The following is an 18,834-nucleotide window of genomic DNA, read 5'->3' on the forward strand; positions in this document are numbered from 1 at the left end:
TGTGTGTGTGTGTGTGTGCATGTTGGAAAGCACGCTCGTAGGTTCCTCATGTCTTTTTCCGAGTCGTTTCATGGGCCTTTCATCCGTCAAAAGTGTATGTGTGTGTGTGTGTGTGTGTGTGTGTGTGTGTATGTGTGTTCTTGTAACATTGCATCAAATAGAGAATGTCTCATTTGCACACCCTGGTGGTGGAATCTATCCAAAATGAGGGTGGTCCCAAAAAGGAGGGATTTTTCTAATTGGTCTGGTCAACATATGAAATAACAAGTGTGTGTAAGAAATAGAAATGCGCCCCCTTTGGCCAAAATTAAAAAATATATATACATGTATATGGAGACATACTGTAATAACTTGAAGTAAATAATGAAGATTAAAAACCAATTACAAACAAAAAAATAAAAAATAAAAAAATAACTAAAAGCTTATCTTTTTTTATATTTGCATAGCATGCATATATTATTAATGTTGTAATTGCACTTCTTTATACATCTAGAAAGGGTGGTCCTAAAAAGGTAGGCATTTTTCGGAGGTCTCAAGAAGGTAATAAATACAAGAATATGTGTGTGTGTGTGTGTGTGTGTGTGTGTGTGTGTGTGTGTGTGTGTGTGTGTGTGTGTGTGTGTGTGTGTGCATGTTGGAAAGCCCGCTCAAAGGTTCCTATTGTCTTTTTCCGAGTCGTTTCACGGGCCTTTTATCCGTGAGGAGGACATGTTTACCAATCTGTCAAATGTGTGTATGTGTGTGTGTGTGTGTGTGTGTGTGTGCGTGTGTGTGTGTGTGTGTGTGTGTGTGCGTGTGTTCTTGTAACATTGCATCTAATAGAGAATGTCTCATTTGCACCCCCTGGTGGTGAAATCTATCAAAATGAGGGTGGTCCCAAAAAGGAGGGATTTTTCAAATTGGTCTGGTCAACATATGAAATAACAAGTGTGTGTAAAAATGTGAAGTGCTCCCCCTCTGGTCGACATATGAAATAACAAGTGTGTGTAAAAATGTGAAGTGTTCCCCCTCTGGTCGACATATGAAATAACAAGTGTGTGTAAGAAATAGAAATGCGCCCCCTTTGGCCAAAATTAAAAAATATATATACATGTATATGGAGACATACTGTAATAACTTGAAGTAAATAATGAAGATTAAAAACCAATTACAATTAAAAAAAAAAAAAAAAAAAAAAAAAATTAACTAAAAGCTTATCTTTTTTATATTTGCATAGTATGTATATATTATTAATGTTGTAAATACACTTCTTTATATATCTAGAAAGGGTGGTCCTAAAGAGGTAGGCATTTTTCAGAGGTCTCAAGAAGGTAATTAATACAAGACTGTGTGTGTGTGTGTGTTTGTGTGTGTGTGTGCATGTTGGAAAGCCCGCTCATAGGTTCCTCTTGTCTTTTTCCGAGTCGTTTCATGGGCCTTTCATCCTTCAAAAGTGTATGTGTGTGTGTGTGTGTGTGTGTGTGTGTGTGTGTGTGTGTGTTCTTGTAACATTGCATCTAATAGAGAATGTCTCATTTGCACCCCCTGGTGGTGAAATCTATCCAAAATGAGGGTGGTCCCAAAAAGGAGGGATTTTTCAAATTGGTCTGGTCAACATATGAAATAACAAGTGTGTGTACAAATGTGAAGTGCTCCCCCTCTGGTCGACATATGAAATAACACGTGTGTGTAAGAAATAGAAATGCGCCCCCTTTGGCCAAAATTAAAAAAATATATACATGTATATGGAGACATACTGTAATAACTTGAAGTAAATAATGAAGATTAAAAACCAATTACAAACAAAAAAAATAAAAAAAATAAAAATAACTAAAAGCTTATCTTTTTTATATTTGCATAGTATGTATATATTATTAATGTTGTAATTGCACTTCTTTATATATCTAGAAAGGGTGGTCCTAAAGAGGTAGGCATTTTTCGGAGGTCTCAAGAAGGTAATAAATGCAAGAGTGCGTGTGTGTGTGTGTGTGTGTGTGTGTGTGTGTGTGTGTGTGTGTGTGTGTGTGTGTGTGTGTGTGTGTGTGTGCATGTTGGAAAGCCCGCTCATAGGTTCGTCTTGTCTTTTTCCGAGTCGTTTCATGGGCCTTTCATCCGTCAAAAGTGTATGTGTGTGTGTGTGTGTGTGTGTGTGTGTGTGTGTGTGTGTGTGTGTGTGTGTGTGTGTGTGTGTGTGTGTGTGTGTGTGTGTGTGCATGTTGGAAAGCCCGCTCATAGATTCCTCTTGTCTTTTTCCGAGTCGTTTCATGGGCCTTTCATCCGTCAAAAGTGTATGTGTGTGTGTGTGTGTGTGTGTGTGTGTGTGTGTGTGTGTGTGTGTGTGTGTGTGTGTGTGTTCTTGTAACATTGCATCTAATAGAGAATGTCTCATTTGCACCCCCTGGTGGTGAGATCTATCCAAAAAGAGGGTGGTCCCAAAAAGGAGGGATTTTTCAAATTGGTCTGGTCAACATATGAAATAACAAGTGTGTGTACAAATGTGAAGTGCTCCCCCTCTGGTCGACATATGAAATAACAAGTGTGTGTAAGAAATAGAAATGCGCCCCCTTTGGCCAAAATTAAAAAAATATATACATGTATATGGAGACATACTGTAATAACTTGAAGTAAATAATGAAGATTAAAAACCAATTACAAACAAAAAAAATTAAAAAAAAAAAAATTAACTAAGAGCTTATCTTTTTTTATATTTGCATAGCATGCATATATTATTAATGTTGTAATTGCACTTCTTTATATATCTAGAAAGGGTGGTCCTAAAGAGGTAGGCATTTTTCGGAGGTCTCAAGAAGGTGATAAATACAAGAATATGTGTGTGTGTGTGTGTGTGTGTGTGTGTGTGTGTGCGTGTGTGTGTATGTGTGTGTACGCATGTGTGTGTGTGTGTGTGTGTGTGTGTGTGTGTGTGTGTGTAGTTCTTGTATTCTTACCCTTCTTGAGACATCAACAAGGAAAAGTATCTTCCATATGAGGAGGTGTGAACAAGTGATGACATAAATCAATAAAATAAATCACATCGACGTCCCACTGGGGTGAGTTTTTCCTTGCCCTTATGTGGGCTTTGTACCGAGGATGTCGTTGTGGCTTGTGCAGCCCTTTGAGACACTTGTGATTTAGGGCTATATAAATAAACATTGATTGATTGATTGATGAATAACATTGCATTTAATAGAGAATGGTGGTGACATCTATCAAAATGAGGGTGGTCCCAAAAAGGAGGGATTTTTTGTGTGTGTCGGTTTTAAAAGTGCTCCCCCTCTGGTCAACATATAAAATAACAAGTGTGTGTAAACATTGGAAGTGCTCCCCCTCTGGTCAACATATGCAATAACAAGTGTGTGTACAAATTTGAAGTGCTTCCCCCTCTGGTCAAAATAAAAAACAAAGTAAAAAAAAAAGTAAAACATCATCTATGCAACATTTTGACCAAAGAACCACCATTACACGTTATGTAGACCACAAGGAAGTCTTTTACATTTAGAAAAAAAAATAAATAATATGACTCCTTTAATGCGCCTTATAATCCGGTGCACCTTTTGTATGAAAAAAAACCTGACTAGATGCGCTCATCGGCAGTGCGCCTTATAACCCGGTGCGCCCTATGGTCCGGAAAATACGGTCAACTTTTTGGAAATTTCTGAAATCGGATAGCAAACAAGTGATTAGGTTTTGGGGCTGATCCGGATCACCGTCTGGATTCAGAATTTCTTCACTATTTGCTCTCTCCTAGTGCTTTTTCCAAGTACTTTCAAAATCTCACTTTTGTTCAAAATTGTCACATTTTCACATTTTGCCTTTTTCATCAACATTACACTCTCTGTGTTGTTTCTTCCTTCGAATAATTCACTATTTCAAAGAGTGTTAAACACAAGACTGTGGAGGTTGCACACGCCACGGCAGCACACTGTTCTGCAACTTTTCAGTCTTTGTTTCCAGTCTTTCTCTCGGCGTGTCTCTTTTTCTCGCTCCAACTCCCACCATTTGTCTCGGACCGGCTGCTGCTAATAAGGGCTACAGGTGATTAGATAATCATCCCCAGCTGGGTAATCTACTCACAATGACCCTGGAGTGGACTATTTGTGTTTTTATTATTCGACCAAGTATAAAACGTTGCAATGTTGTCTTATAACAATCAAGCCCTTCAAGCTTTGCCCCGGGGCCAATTTTCAACAACAGACCCACGTCGCCGCTTTTATTTTGGAAACGTGCTCAAGTGCGCTAAGGCCAGTGTGAACAGGAACAGTGCGGCGGCGTTTCCCACGGGCCCGTGTATTATGTATATTTTGGGAATGGCAGAGGGTGAGGGATGCAGGGATGAGGGCGGGATGGCATTCAGAGCCAGCTGCGGATTTAACGCCAAATTCTACACATGACCAAGATCTTGACATGCATCCGCTGGTCAGAGCTGTCAACTGCAGGTCTGACTTCTGACAGCACGGCGGAGAAAAATCAGGAATATATTCATTCAATGAGAGGCTTCAAGTGCTTGTGGAAAAAGCATAAGGTGGATTTTTTTTGTTGTACATTTTAATGTATTACTTTGCCTAGAAATGTTAGCTTTTTAAAAAGAAACACAACACTGCACCAGTCATGACACCTCATCCTTCTTTTTTACCTTATAATAGGAAATAATAACCCTTCAGGACCATGCATTCTGTCAACAATGGAAAATAATAATAATATTTTTTAATTAAATGTAATTTTTATTCAAATCAGAGCTGTCAGAGTTAACAATTTCATTGCATTAATCATTTAAAAATGCATATTAATCACGTTTGGTATTATTGTCCGTACATGTTCTTTTACCATTTTTTTGGGAATCAGTATGAGAGACAAGAACACATGCCTTTTTTTTTTTTTAGGATTATAAAGATGATTAAAAAAAAAACGCTTGAAAGATGCGGCTAAGTCACACAATCATGGCAGAGACTTGGTAACAGACAAAAAAAGACGACTATTTTTTGGACAAATGAGGATTCCTTATCTTTTTGAAGCTGAGTATACTGAGGATGTACTGCTGCTTATAGAATATTTTTTTAATTAAATGTCATTTCTGTTCAAATTAGAGCTGTCAAAGTGAACAATTTCATTGCATTATTGTTTAAAAATGCATATTAATCGCGTTTGGTATTATTGTCCGTACATGCTCTTTTACCGTTTTTTTGGGGGGAATCATTATGAGAGACAAGAACACGTGTCTTTTTTTATTTTATTTTTTTAGGATTTTAAAGATGATTAAAAAAACGCTTGAAAGATGCGGCTAAGTCACACAATCATGGCAGACTTGGTAACAGACAAAAAAAGACGACTATTTTTTGGACAAATGAGGATTCCTTATCTTTTTGAAGCTGAGTATACTGAGGATGAACTGCTGCTTACAGAATATTTTTTAATTAAATGTCATTTCTATTCAAATTAGAGCTGTCAAAGTTAACAATTTCATTGTATTATCGTTTAAAAATGCATATTAATCGCGCTTGGTATTATTGTCCGTACATGCTCTTTTACTGTTTTTTGGGGGGAATCATTATGAGAGACAAGAACACATATGTCTTTTTTTTTTTTTTTTTTAGGATTTTAAAGATGATAAAAAAAAACGCTTGAAAGATGCGGCTAAGTCACACAATCATGGCAGACTTGGTAACAGACAAAAAAAGACGACTATTTTTTGGTCAAATGAGGATTCCTTATCTTTTTGAAGTTGAGTATACTGAGGATGAACTGCTGCTTATAGAATATTTTTTAATTAAATGTCATTTCTGTTCAAATTAGAGCTGTCAAAGTTAACAATTTCATTGCATTATCGTTTAAAAATGCATATTAATCGCGTTTGGTATTATTGTCCGTACATGCTCTTTTACCGTTTTTTGGGGGTAATCATTATGAGAGACAAGAACACATGTGTCTTTTTTTTTTTCTTTTTTTTTTTAGGATTTTAAAGATGATAAAAAAAACGCTTGAAATATGCGGCTGGGTCACACAATCATGGCAGACTTGGTAACAGACAAAAACAGATGACAATTTTTTTATGGACAAATGAGGATTCCTTATCTTTTTGAAGCTGAGTATACTGAGGATGAACTGCTGCTTATAGAATATTTTTTAATTAAATGTCATTTCAATTCAAATTAGAGCTGTCAAAGTTAACAATTTCATTGCATTAATCATTAAAAAATGCATATTAATCGCGTTTGGTATTATTGTCCGTACATGCTCTTTTACCGTTTTTTGGGGGGAATCATTATGAGAGACAAGAACACATGTGTCTTTTTTTTTTTTTTTAGGATTTTAAAGATGATTAAAAAAACGCTTGAAAGATGCGGCTAAGTCACACAATCATGGCAGACTTGGTAACAGACAAAAAAAGACGACTATTTTTTGGACAAATGAGGATTCCTTATCTTTTTGAAGCTGAGTATACTGAGGATGAACTGCTGCTTACAGAATATTTTTTAATTAAATGTCATTTCTATTCAAATTAGAGCTGTCAAAGTTAACAATTTCATTGTATTATCGTTTAAAAATGCATATTAATCGCGCTTGGTATTATTGTCCGTACATGCTCTTTTACTGTTTTTTGGGGGGAATCATTATGAGAGACAAGAACACATATGTCTTTTTTTTTTTTTTTTTTAGGATTTTAAAGATGATAAAAAAAAACGCTTGAAAGATGCGGCTAAGTCACACAATCATGGCAGACTTGGTAACAGACAAAAAAAGACGACTATTTTTTGGTCAAATGAGGATTCCTTATCTTTTTGAAGTTGAGTATACTGAGGATGAACTGCTGCTTATAGAATATTTTTTAATTAAATGTCATTTCTGTTCAAATTAGAGCTGTCAAAGTTAACAATTTCATTGCATTATCGTTTAAAAATGCATATTAATCGCGTTTGGTATTATTGTCCGTACATGCTCTTTTACCGTTTTTTGGGGGTAATCATTATGAGAGACAAGAACACATGTGTCTTTTTTTTTTTTTTTTTTTTTTAGGATTTTAAAGATGATAAAAAAAACGCTTGAAATATGCGGCTGGGTCACACAATCATGGCAGACTTGGTAACAGACAAAAACAGATGACAATTTTTTTATGGACAAATGAGGATTCCTTATCTTTTTGAAGCTGAGTATACTGAGGATGAACTGCTGCTTATAGAATATTTTTTAATTAAATGTCATTTCAATTCAAATTAGAGCTGTCAAAGTTAACAATTTCATTGCATTAATCATTAAAAAATGCATATTAATCGCGTTTGGTATTATTGTCCGTACATGCTCTTTTACCGTTTTTTGGGGGGAATCATTATGAGAGACAAGAACACATGTGTCTTTTTTTTTTTTTTTAGGATTTTAAAGATGATTAAAAAAAAAAAATTCTTGAAAGATGCGGCTAAGTCACACAATCATGGCCGACTTGGTAACAGACAAAAACAGACGACAATTTTTTTGGACAAATAAGGATTCATTATCTTTTTGAAGCTGAGGATACTGAGGATGAACTGCTGCTTATAGAATATTTTTTAATTAAATGTCATTTCTATTCAAATTAGAGCTGTCAAAGTTAACAATTTCATTGCATTATCGTTTAAAAATGCATATTAATCGCGTTTGGTATTATTGTCCGTACATGCTCTTTTACCGTTTTTTGGGGGGAATCATTATGAGGGACAAGAACACATGTGTCTTTTTTTTTTTTTTTTTTTTTTTTTTAGGATTTTAAAGATGATAAAAAAAACGCTTGAAAGATGCGGCTAAGTCACACAATCATGGCAGACTTGGTAACAGACAAAAACAGATGACCTTTTTTTTTATGGACAAATGAGGATTCCTTATCTTTTTGAAGCTGAATATACTGAGAATCAACTGCTGCTTATAGAATATTTTTTAATTCAATGTCATTTCTCTTCAAATTAGAGCTGTCAAAGTTAACAATTTCATTGCATTAATCATTTAAAAATGCATATTAATCGCGTTAAGTATTATTGTCCGTACCTGCTCTTTTACCATTTTTTGGGGGGGAATCATTACGAGAGACAAGAACACGTGTCTTTTTTTTTTTTTAGGATTTTAAAAATGATTTAAAAAAAAAAAAAAGGCTTGAAAGATGCGGCTGGGTCACACAATCATGGCAGACTTGGTAACAGACAAAAACAGATGACAATTTTTTTATGGACAAATGAGGATGCCTTATCTTTTTGAAGCTGAGTATACTGAGGATGAACTGCTGCTTATAGAATATTTTTTAATTAAATGTCATTTCTGTTCAAATTAGAGCTGTCAAAGTTAACAATTTCTTTGCATTATCGTTTAAAAATGCATATTAATCGCGTTTGGTATTATTGTCCGTACATGCTCTTTTACCGTTTTTTTGGGGGGAATCATTATGAGAGACAAGAACACATGTGTCTTTTTTTTTTTTAGGATTTTAAAGATGATTAAAAAAAAAAACGCTTGAAAGATGCGGCTAAGTCACACAATCATGGCAGACTTGGTAACAGACAAAAACAGATGACAATTTTTTTATGGACAAATGAGGATTCCTTATCTTTTTGAAGCTGAGTATACTGAGGATGAACTGCTGCTTATAGAATATTTTTTATTTAAATGTCATTTCTATTCAAATTAGAGCTGTCAAAGTTAACAATTTAATTGCATTATCGTTTAAAAAGGCATATTAATCGCGTTTGGTATTATTGTCCGTACATGCTCTTTTACCGTTTTTTGGAGGGAATCATTATGAGAGACAAGAACACATGTGTCTTTTTTTAAAAAATTTTTAGGATTTTAAAGATGATAAAAAAAAAACGCTTGAAAGATGCGGCTAAGTCACACAATCATGGCAGACTTGGTAACAGACAAAAAAAGACGACTATTTTTTGGTCAAATGAGGATTCCTTATCTTTTTGAAGCTGAGTATACTGAGGATGAACGGCTACTTATAGAATTTTTTTTAATTAAATGCCATTTCTATTCAAATTACAGCTGTCAAGGTTAACAATTTCATTGCCTTAATCGTTTAAAAATGCATATTAATCGCGTTAAGTATTATTGTCCGTACATGCTCTTTTACCGTTTTTTTTGGGGAATCATTATGAGGGACAAAAACACATGTGTCTTTTTTTTTTTAGGGTTTTAAAAATGATTAAAAAAAAAACAAAAAACGCTTGAAAGATGAGGCTGGGTCACACAATCATGGCAGACTTGGTAACAGACAAAAACAGATGACAATTTTTTTATGGACAAATAAGGATTCCTTATCTTTTTGAAGCTGAGTATACAGAGGATGGACTGCTGCTTATAGAAGCTTAGCGAGCGCGAAGAAAGGGTATATATATATATATATATATATATATATATATATATATATATATACAGTATGTATATAATTTAGTCTGCTTCGAGTCATATTTGTACGGCTACACTATTAATTCTATATTATTACTACTACTTATTACTTCTGATTTGTTGTTATACTACCATACTTACTTCTGCTACAGTAATAATGTGTTGCTGTTTACACTAGTTATCAAAAAATGCTTAAAAACATTTTATATATATATATGTGTGTAAATATATATACACACACACCATTTGATTGGCAGCAGTTAACAGGTTATGTTTAAAAGCTCATACCAGCATTCTTCCCTGCTTGGCACTCAGCATCAAGGCTTGGAATTGAGGGTTAAATCACCAAAAATTATTCCCGGGCGCGGCGCCGCTGCTGCCCACTGCTCCCCTCACCTCCCAGGGGGTGATCAAGGGATGGGTCAAATGCAGAGGACAAATTTCATTACACCTAGTGTGTGTGTGACAATCATTGGTACTTTAACTTAACTTTAACTTTACACATACAAACTGTAGCACACAAAAAAGCACATTTAATAAAAAAAACGTTATTATGGTCTTACCTTTTTTTTTTATAAATGAAGTCCATTCGCCGCTGGATTAATGCACCCCCTGACGGGAGTGTTATATCAACTAAAGCCCTCACTTAAACTTTCCACGTGCAAGATTGAATCTATTTAAAAAAGTGTAACCGAGGGTTTATAAATGTCGCCTATACTGTATGAAACTACAAAATAACAAACACGGAGGCTCCAGTTTACACGAGGACCACTTTATTTAGCTCCTTTCAAAAACTTCCGCTCCACTCCAACGTGGCATCACTTCCGCTCTTAGCGCCTTCAAAATAAGAGCTCAAGGCATATACTGTATAACAGCGCATAAGAGGAACTTAACATCACAAAGAGGAAAGCCCATAAAAATAGGTTACACAAGTTATTTAATAAGAAGCCAAAAAGTGCAAAAACAATAATGTTCGTGTTGGAGGAGTTGTGAATTAGGTACACCTGCAGTCTGCAGGTGTACCTAATGTTGTGGCCCTGCAGTCATTCACAACTCCTCCAACACGAACATTATTGTTTTTGCACTTTTTGGCTTCTTATGAAATAACTTTTTTAAATAGATTCAATCTTGCACGTGGAAAATTTAAGTGTGGGCTTTAGTTGTTATAACACTCCCGTCAGGGGTTGCAATCTACGGTGGGGGTGCAGGAGGCGGGATTACTGGAGCCTCAGCCAGTGCGTCTTTTGCAGCCGTTTTATGATCGCTCAGCACAAGAAATACGTTACACACATACAGTTGTTGACAAAATACACTGTACATTATATACCTCAGCTAACTAAACTATGGAAATGTATAATATAATTCATATAGCAATACGGTCTCACTGCACAGCAGGCCAGCAGTTAGCCGAGTCCGGAATCCATGTTGAGGCACTGAGTGATGTGCCTCAACTGGCTGCTGATCACCGCACCGTCTCTTCTCAGTATTTGAACGGCAAATGTGAAAATTCAGCGATTTTGAATAAAAATAATCTAAAACTGGTGAAGTTAAATGGAAAATAACTTTATAGTATAATCACTGGATACATATAACAATTAAATTTTTTTTTTTTCTTTTTACATTTTTTTTCTTTCCATGATGGCAGGTGAGGCCCCGCCTCACCTGCCTCTAGTGACTGCACGTCACTGATATATATATATATATATATATATATATATATATATATATATATATATATATATATATATATATATATATATATATATGTATATATATATATATATATATATGTATGTGTGGGAAAAAAAATCACAAGACTATTTCATCTCTACAGGCCTGTTTCATGAGGGGGTTCCCTCAATCATCAGGAGATTTGAGGGAACCCCCTCATGAAACAGGCCTGTAGAGATGAAATAGTCTTGTGATTTTTTTTCCCACACATACATATATTGCGCTCTACTACGGTATCGAGCACTATTTTTTGGATAACCTTATTAAGACATATATATATATATATATATATATATATATATATATATATATATATATATATATATATATATATATATATATATATATATATATAATAAATAATAAATATATATATAAATATAATTTAGTCTGCTTCGAGTCATATTTGTACGGCTACACTATTACTTCTATATTATTACTACTTATTACTTCTGATTTGTTGTTATACTACCGTACTTACTTTTGCTACAGTAATAATGTGTTTACACTAGTTATCAAAAAATGCTTAAAAACATTATGTACATATATATATACATATATATATATATATATATATATATATATATATATATATATATATATATATATATATATATATATATATATATATAAAAACGTGTTTTCAGTTACTTAACCTTTTTTTGTTAAGTACATAACTCCACATGTGTTCATTCATAGTTTTGATGTGACAATCTACAATGTAAATAGTCATGAAAAGAAAGAAAACGCATAGAAATGAGACAGTGTGTCCAAACCTTTGGCCTGAACTGTAATAATTCAGTGTTATTGTTCATTTAACTGAAGTGGTCCAGTGTTCCGACAACGTGCTCGGACATCGGATCGCTGTCCAAACGACTATGTTAATTTCTGCCATGTGTCCGTAATCAACACCGCCGGCGCCCTCCCGTGTAACTCTCAAGAACATTCTTCTCACAGTCACCGGTCCCCTTTTTAGCGTAGGAGCTGGGGCCCGCGTCTGTACGCCGTGTTTGCTGTGTTCTCGCCATTTAATCCTCCGAGGCGTGCGATGTTGTCAACGCCGTGGCACACCAGCTTGTTTTGACAGACTCCGTCAGTGGTCCCAGCAGGGGGGTGGGGGGGGCAGGTGGAGCTGGCCTTTTGAGGTCACTTAGGCGCGATCCGTGTTTATGTAACTATTACTTGGATGAATGATGTTGTGGTGTGTCGCCATGGAGACTAAGTGATTAGTGATTAGCTCATGTAACAGACACTGGTCTATATAGTGTATATAGAATCACTTGATTAAAGTACAGTGTTTTATTTTCCTATAGTCACACACAGTGTCACTGTTCAAACTGTGCGTGATGCTACAGTGGCCAACTTGAGGGTTCCGGGTTCGATCCCCGTCACTGCCGTTGTGTCTTTGGGCAAGACACAAAACCTGCACCCAATGCCAAACACACTTGTTTAAATGTAACTCAGATATTGGCTTTCACCATGTAAAAGCGCTTGGAGTCGCTAGAGAAAAGCGCTATATAAATATAATTCACTTCACTAATTAAAACCTCTGCCTTGTTTTCAATGAATACTCAGGACTACTACGCTACTGTATTTTGACGTCGGTCATTATAGTGGTACTTGGAGAGCCCAGGTTTTTTCTAAGGTGGTGCTTGGTGAAAAACGTAGCGTAGAGGGCCGCGGTTTCAAGAGCCCAAGGGCTCAGGGGGCCGGACATCGAAATGTGGATGTTTCGTCAATGTTATAGTTCTTTGAGACGACGTTTAGTGAATTTCAAAGTAAACACGTCGGCTTTTTCAATAAATTCATCATTCTGCCCTCGTTACTCCTTTGCAGCGTGTGCAGCTAGTTAACAGCAGTTGTATTTCTTTACACTTCTTTCCTTCATTCGGGTTCGTAAGACTGAAAATATAAACATAACAAAAGTATACCGTCCATTGTGTATTTTATATAAATAAAATTTACTTAGACTTAGACTTAGACACATTTTATTGATCCACAAGGGAAATTGTTCCACACAGTAGCTCAGTTACAAAGGCTGGAAAGGGTACGGATGGAAAGGATAAAATATAAAATAAACTAAAAATGTACCATAGTAGCCATGTAAAATATAACATATATATGTAATATTTAAATATTATATATACAGTATATAATATATACTGATATATTATATTATTACATTATATATATTTGTTTATAAAATATATACAATATATAACAAATCCTAATTACCATGTACAATAATTGGGATTTGAATAGTATCCATCCATCCATCCATTTTCTACCGCTTGTCCCTGTTGGGGTCATGGGGATTTGATTAGCATATATTATATAATTTGGAATAGAAAGTTTAGTGTTAATATATTCACTACACATGTTTACACGTATAGGAATTACACAACATTCACACACCAAACATTGCACACACTGAACGTGACTTATCACAATCAAACCAACGGTGTAGCGTTGTCGCCACTCTACTGGTCAAATTTAGTGCCACATGAATTAAACGAGGTTTACTCTCAGACAAAAAAAACAACACAAATACAAAAGACATCACAAAGTCAACAATTTCAAAACAAAACAAACTAAATGCCTTTATGCACAAATTTAATCGACTTACTAATGTTTGACCAAGTTTGGTGATGAAGTTTACACGCTGTTGCTGCTTGTCTGGATCAATATGTCCGTCGCTTAAAAAATAAAATTAAATTAAATTAAAATAAATAAATATATATATATAGATATATATATATATATATATATATATATATATATATATATATATATATATATATATATATATATATATATATATATCTATATATATATATTTATTATTTATTTATTTATTTTAATTTTAGTTTAGTTTAGTTTAGTTTATCGTTTTTACTTCTAGCAAAATAATAATTAAAAAAAAAAATTATAAAAAAAAAAAATAAAAAAAAAAAAAAAAAAATATATATATATATATATATATATATATATAATTATTATTATTATTATTTTTTTATTTTTATTTATTTATTTATTTATTTTTTTTATAATTATTTTGCTAGAAGTAAAAACAGGACAACTTTGTTCTGCTTCCATTGTTTGTCAACATTGGTTTCAGGGTCAGTCTTTATTTTCCTCTATTTCCTGCTGCCCTCAGTCTCGTTGTGGATACATTTTTTGGGTCGAATTAAACCCAGGACACCATTTTCTGCTTGCATTGTTAATGTGTCTCCTTCCAGCAGTTTTTTTTTTTCAGAATCAGTCTCCATTTAGCTCCATTTCTTGCTGCCCTCAGTCTCCTGTTGGATACAGTTTTTGCCAGAAGTAAACACGGGACTCCTTTGTTCTCCTTCCATTGTTTTAGTATCTCCTTCCAGCAAATTTGTTTGGAGTCAGTCTTCATTTTGCTCTATGTCTTGCTGCCCTTAGTCTCCCCTTATATATATATATATTTATTTATTTATGTCTTTTTTATTTCTTTTTTCAAATTTCTTTTTTTCCATTGTTTTTGTGTCTCCTCCCAGCAGATATGTTTAGAGTCAGTCTCCAGTCTCGCTGCCCTCAGTCCCCATTGAAAAAAATGGTGCTCCTTCCCGAGAAGTGAATAGGAACCACCCTCCTACTCTTGCATGGTTGTTACCTATTTCACTATCCGTGTATTCCTCGTTCTCATCATGGATAAAAATTGGCCCTCCATAATGAGAAGTGTTAGCATGTCCCTTGCTGACTGATGCATTCAAAGCGGCCTGGTTTTTTACAGTACTTGGTAGTGTTTTCATGTTTTTTTTCCCCCACAAACTGGTTTAGGCAAAAGTCAAAGTTAATTTTTTTCCTACACGGACTTTAATGGTCCTGTTGGTGTCTTATGCAGCGATTCGGTGCTAATATGTGCGCAAAATGACATATTTGGATACAGTTCTGCCCACGGCCCCCCCTTGGCTGCAGGGCCCCCCGATCCATCAACTGTTAATGCCTCCAAACACTTCCTTCCTAAGCTGGGCTCTCCTAAGCAGCGCTCACCTTTCAGAACTCACCAGCTGTGACCTTTATTCACCAGTGTGTGGGCTACAGTTGGGTAGGGGTGGTGGTGCATGAGTGCGCCAAGAGGGGGGAAGTTGGGGGTAATTGTCCCCTCACGTCAGTGGGACAGGCTGACCCAGTCAGTGATGGACTGTTCCGTGGAGCTGAGCCTCTCCAAGTGTCCACTTGTCCCACTCAAATCATCCACTTGAGGGACGTCTTGTTTTTTTTATTAACATTTTTATCCGCGATGGATTCTTGGAACACCGACTCAGAGGATTCGTGCGACTGGTGCAAGTCCTCGGATGAAGATTTCCCGTCGGACGAGGAGCTCGACGTCAGATATGATAAATTGTAATAAAAAGTCACTAACAGATTTCCTGCTAGACGAGAGCCTTCGCATTATGATGAGTGCTTTGAATGTTTTTCTGGCTAATTGGGCTTATTTTGTCTCTCTCTGCAGGGAGGACATCCGGACAGCCAACGTTATTTCAGCCGAGGCGGTCACCTGCTTAGTCATCGACCGGGAGTAAGTATCAGTAACCTTCTGCAAGACCGGCATTTTTTTGGCATTGTCTGTATCAGAGGAAATATTAGCAATTTCCAACAAAAGCTCAAAATCCTTGACCGAAAAACCACAACACCACCATCACTGATAAGTTCTCCAAAAATATAGACTGTTCAATTTTGTTAAAACTGGGGGGGGGTCGCAGCTTACTGCAGGGTTCGTTCCCCCGGGATGCAGACGGACCACTCCGGACAGGACGTGCAGGTAGGAACATGATTTATTCTCGAAAATCAAAGAAGTACAAAAAAACAGAAAACAAGCCGAAGGACCAACGTGCAGATCGCACTCGAAGCTTAGGCTACCACTTAGCAGAGGTGGGTAGAGTAGCCAGAAATTGTACTCAAGTAAGAGTACTGTTACTTTAGAGATTTATTACTCAAGTAAAAGTAAGGAGTAGTCACCCAAATATTTGCTTGAGTAAAAGTAAAAAGTATGTTGTAAAAAAACTACTCAAGTACTGAGTAACTGATGAGTAACATACACACACATATCATATATATATATATATATATATATATATATATACATAGATATATACAGTATATAATTTATATATTTTTTTTTTGCCGTTTTTGTTTACATGTTAATAGTGTTTTAATGAATATACATGCATGTTTAACACATATAGATTCCTTTCTTTCATGAAGACAAGAATATAAGTTGGTGTATTACCTGATTCCGATGACTTGCATTGATTGGAATCAGACAGTAGTGATGACAAACGTCCACGTTTTCAAATGGAGGAGAAAAAAAGTTCCTCCTTTCTGTCTAATACCACATGAAAGTGGTTGGTTTTTGGCATCTTATATGTCCAGCTTCCATATTCGTTTTTATACACTTTACAAGAAATACATTGGCGGCAAACTCCGTAGCTTGCTAGCTTGTTTGCGCAGGCTTTCGGAGACTCTTATTTTGAAAGCGCAGGCGCGATGGAGCGGCACTTTTATTGTGAAGACAGGAACTGTGCAGTCAGTCTTTAGGCTTTTGACGGGGTGTACGGTTGAAATAAAAAATGGTCTTTTTTCCTTCACACTTTTGATTGATTGATTGGAACTTGTATTAGTAGATTGCACAGTACAGTACATATTCCGTACAATTGACCACTAAATGGTAACACCCCAATAAGTTTTTCAACTTGTTTAAGTCAGGTCATGTGACCGCCTGGCTCTGTTTGATTGGTCCAACGTCACCAGTGACTGCATCTGATTGGTGGAACGGAGTGAACGTCACCAGTGACTGTATTTGTTGAAACGCAGGCACTATGAAGGTCTGTCTGACAGACCAAAACAAACAAAGCGTGCATTAACAGATCGATAAAAATTAGTAGCGAGTAGCGAGCTGAATGTAGATAAAAGTAGCGGAGTACAAGTAGCGTTTCTTCTCTATAAATATACTCAAGTAAAAGTAAAAGTATGTTGCATTAAAACTACTCTTAGAAGTACAATTTATCCCAAAAGTTACTCAAGTAGATGTAACGGAGTAAATGTAGCGCGTTACTACCCACCTCTGCCACTTAGTATAGACTAGAGACAAGCAATACTCACGTAACAGGTGCATGTAGCAAACAACGAAGCCAGGCCGACTGACCGGCAAAGGCAGGCTTAAATAATGCCTCTGATTAGTGCTCGGGAAACAGGTGAGCGTCCCGAACACCAATCAGAGACAGGTGAAAATAATAAGCAAAACAAACTCAAGGGTGCACAAAAACAGGAACTGAGGGAGTCCAAAACTAACAGAAAATAACAAAACATGATCCGGGCCACGGATCATAACAAATATAGATAACATTCAATGATTAGTACCACTACGAATGGCCCGTCGAATCCTAAACAACACTGCACCAGCGCCACTTAAGCACTTTGTCCAGTTTACATCTTGCTGTGACAACTAGAAACACACGAGCCTCCACCAGGGGGCAGTGTAGCATACCCAGATGTAAAACATCTTTTGCACAATCAGCCTTTTCATGTAAAGCGATGAAGGAACGGAACGACCTCACAACAAACTTGAAAAGTCTAACAGGTTACTATTCAGTCACAATTGAAGTTAAAACGTGGCTTTGGAGCAATCAAAGCTGCTCACACGGTCAATAAGGTGGACACTATGATTGACGGATCGACTTAATGTGTATTATATTTGTCATGTCTGTGTAATCATGTTTTGTTTTAAGTCATGTTTTGTTTAGTTTCTGGCTTTTCACTCCCTTGTCTTGTTTGCATGATTACCCATTAGTTTCACCTGTTCCACGTTTGGACTCATTGTGCACTCTTGTTTGTCACCATAGCAACCATTAGTTTTCACCTGTCACGTCACGCACCTGTTTCACGTTTTGAGTCACGCACCTGCTTTCACTAATCATGTCCATAGTATTTAAGTTCATTCATTTTCTGTTGTTCGTCCTGACGACATCAACACATTTATGCTCTGTTCATGCCTGATACTTCTTTTCATGTCAATTCCTCAAGCCAAGTAAGTTTTTGTTCCATATTTATAGTCTTTTTGGTTTCATAGTTTGTTCTCCGCCATTGTGCGTGTATTTTGTTTGTACTTTTTGCTATAGTCTTTTGGTTTTATAGTTTATTCTCCGCCACTGTGCGCGCTTTCATTTATTCCTTTTTTTGATAATAATAAATCATGTACCTTAATTCCCGTCTCGCACGAGCCAACTTTCCGTTGCATCCTGGAAAAGCACACACCCCGGACCAAGTCTTGACAATATTTATGCATTAGAAGATTTTGTTGTAAACTGTGAGGTGTGTCTGGTAAAATCATGGTTGTTTTTTTACAAATGATGACAGATGTGAACAAGAGCATGTGTGTTATGATGTAAAGGAGAGGTGGTTGTAATGTATATGTCAATGAAAGGGCATTTTATGACTTTTCTATAGTAGGATTTGATTTCATGATATGTGTATCCCTTTAATTTAGGTAGCCAGGGACTGCAGATGGAAATGAGCTATTTAGCTATAATCTGGTACAGAACATTTATGTCTTTGAGGTTAATATTTCTGTGCGGTGTCCCTTCAAATAAAGACTAAACTATAAACTATATTGCAATGTTCCACTTAACCTTCCGGGGACATTCACTTTTAATTATCTGCCAAAGCCAAACAGGGCATAACAGTCCTTAAGATTTTGAAGGGCATGAAAAAATGTTTTCTCATTTTCTTATG

At 35.9% G+C, this 18,834-nt stretch overlaps 1 protein-coding gene across 4 annotated transcripts in view; it reads left to right on the forward strand.

The window, feature by feature from the left end:
• The window catches only part of LOC133580131 (cGMP-dependent protein kinase 1), a 441,177-nt gene that overhangs the window by 371,515 nt on the left and 50,828 nt on the right, over positions 1-18,834 (forward strand). For all 4 annotated transcript variants that reach the window (XM_061934558.1, XM_061934398.1, XM_061934477.1 and 1 more), the window contains one exon: positions 15,557-15,622. In XM_061934558.1, coding sequence (XP_061790542.1) covers positions 15,557-15,622 — 66 coding nt within the window. The remainder of the gene's footprint in view (positions 1-15,556; positions 15,623-18,834) is intronic.

This window comes from Nerophis lumbriciformis, linkage group LG02, assembly GCF_033978685.3.
Source record: "Nerophis lumbriciformis linkage group LG02, RoL_Nlum_v2.1, whole genome shotgun sequence".
In the NCBI taxonomy this organism is placed as follows: domain Eukaryota; kingdom Metazoa; phylum Chordata; class Actinopteri; order Syngnathiformes; family Syngnathidae; genus Nerophis; species Nerophis lumbriciformis.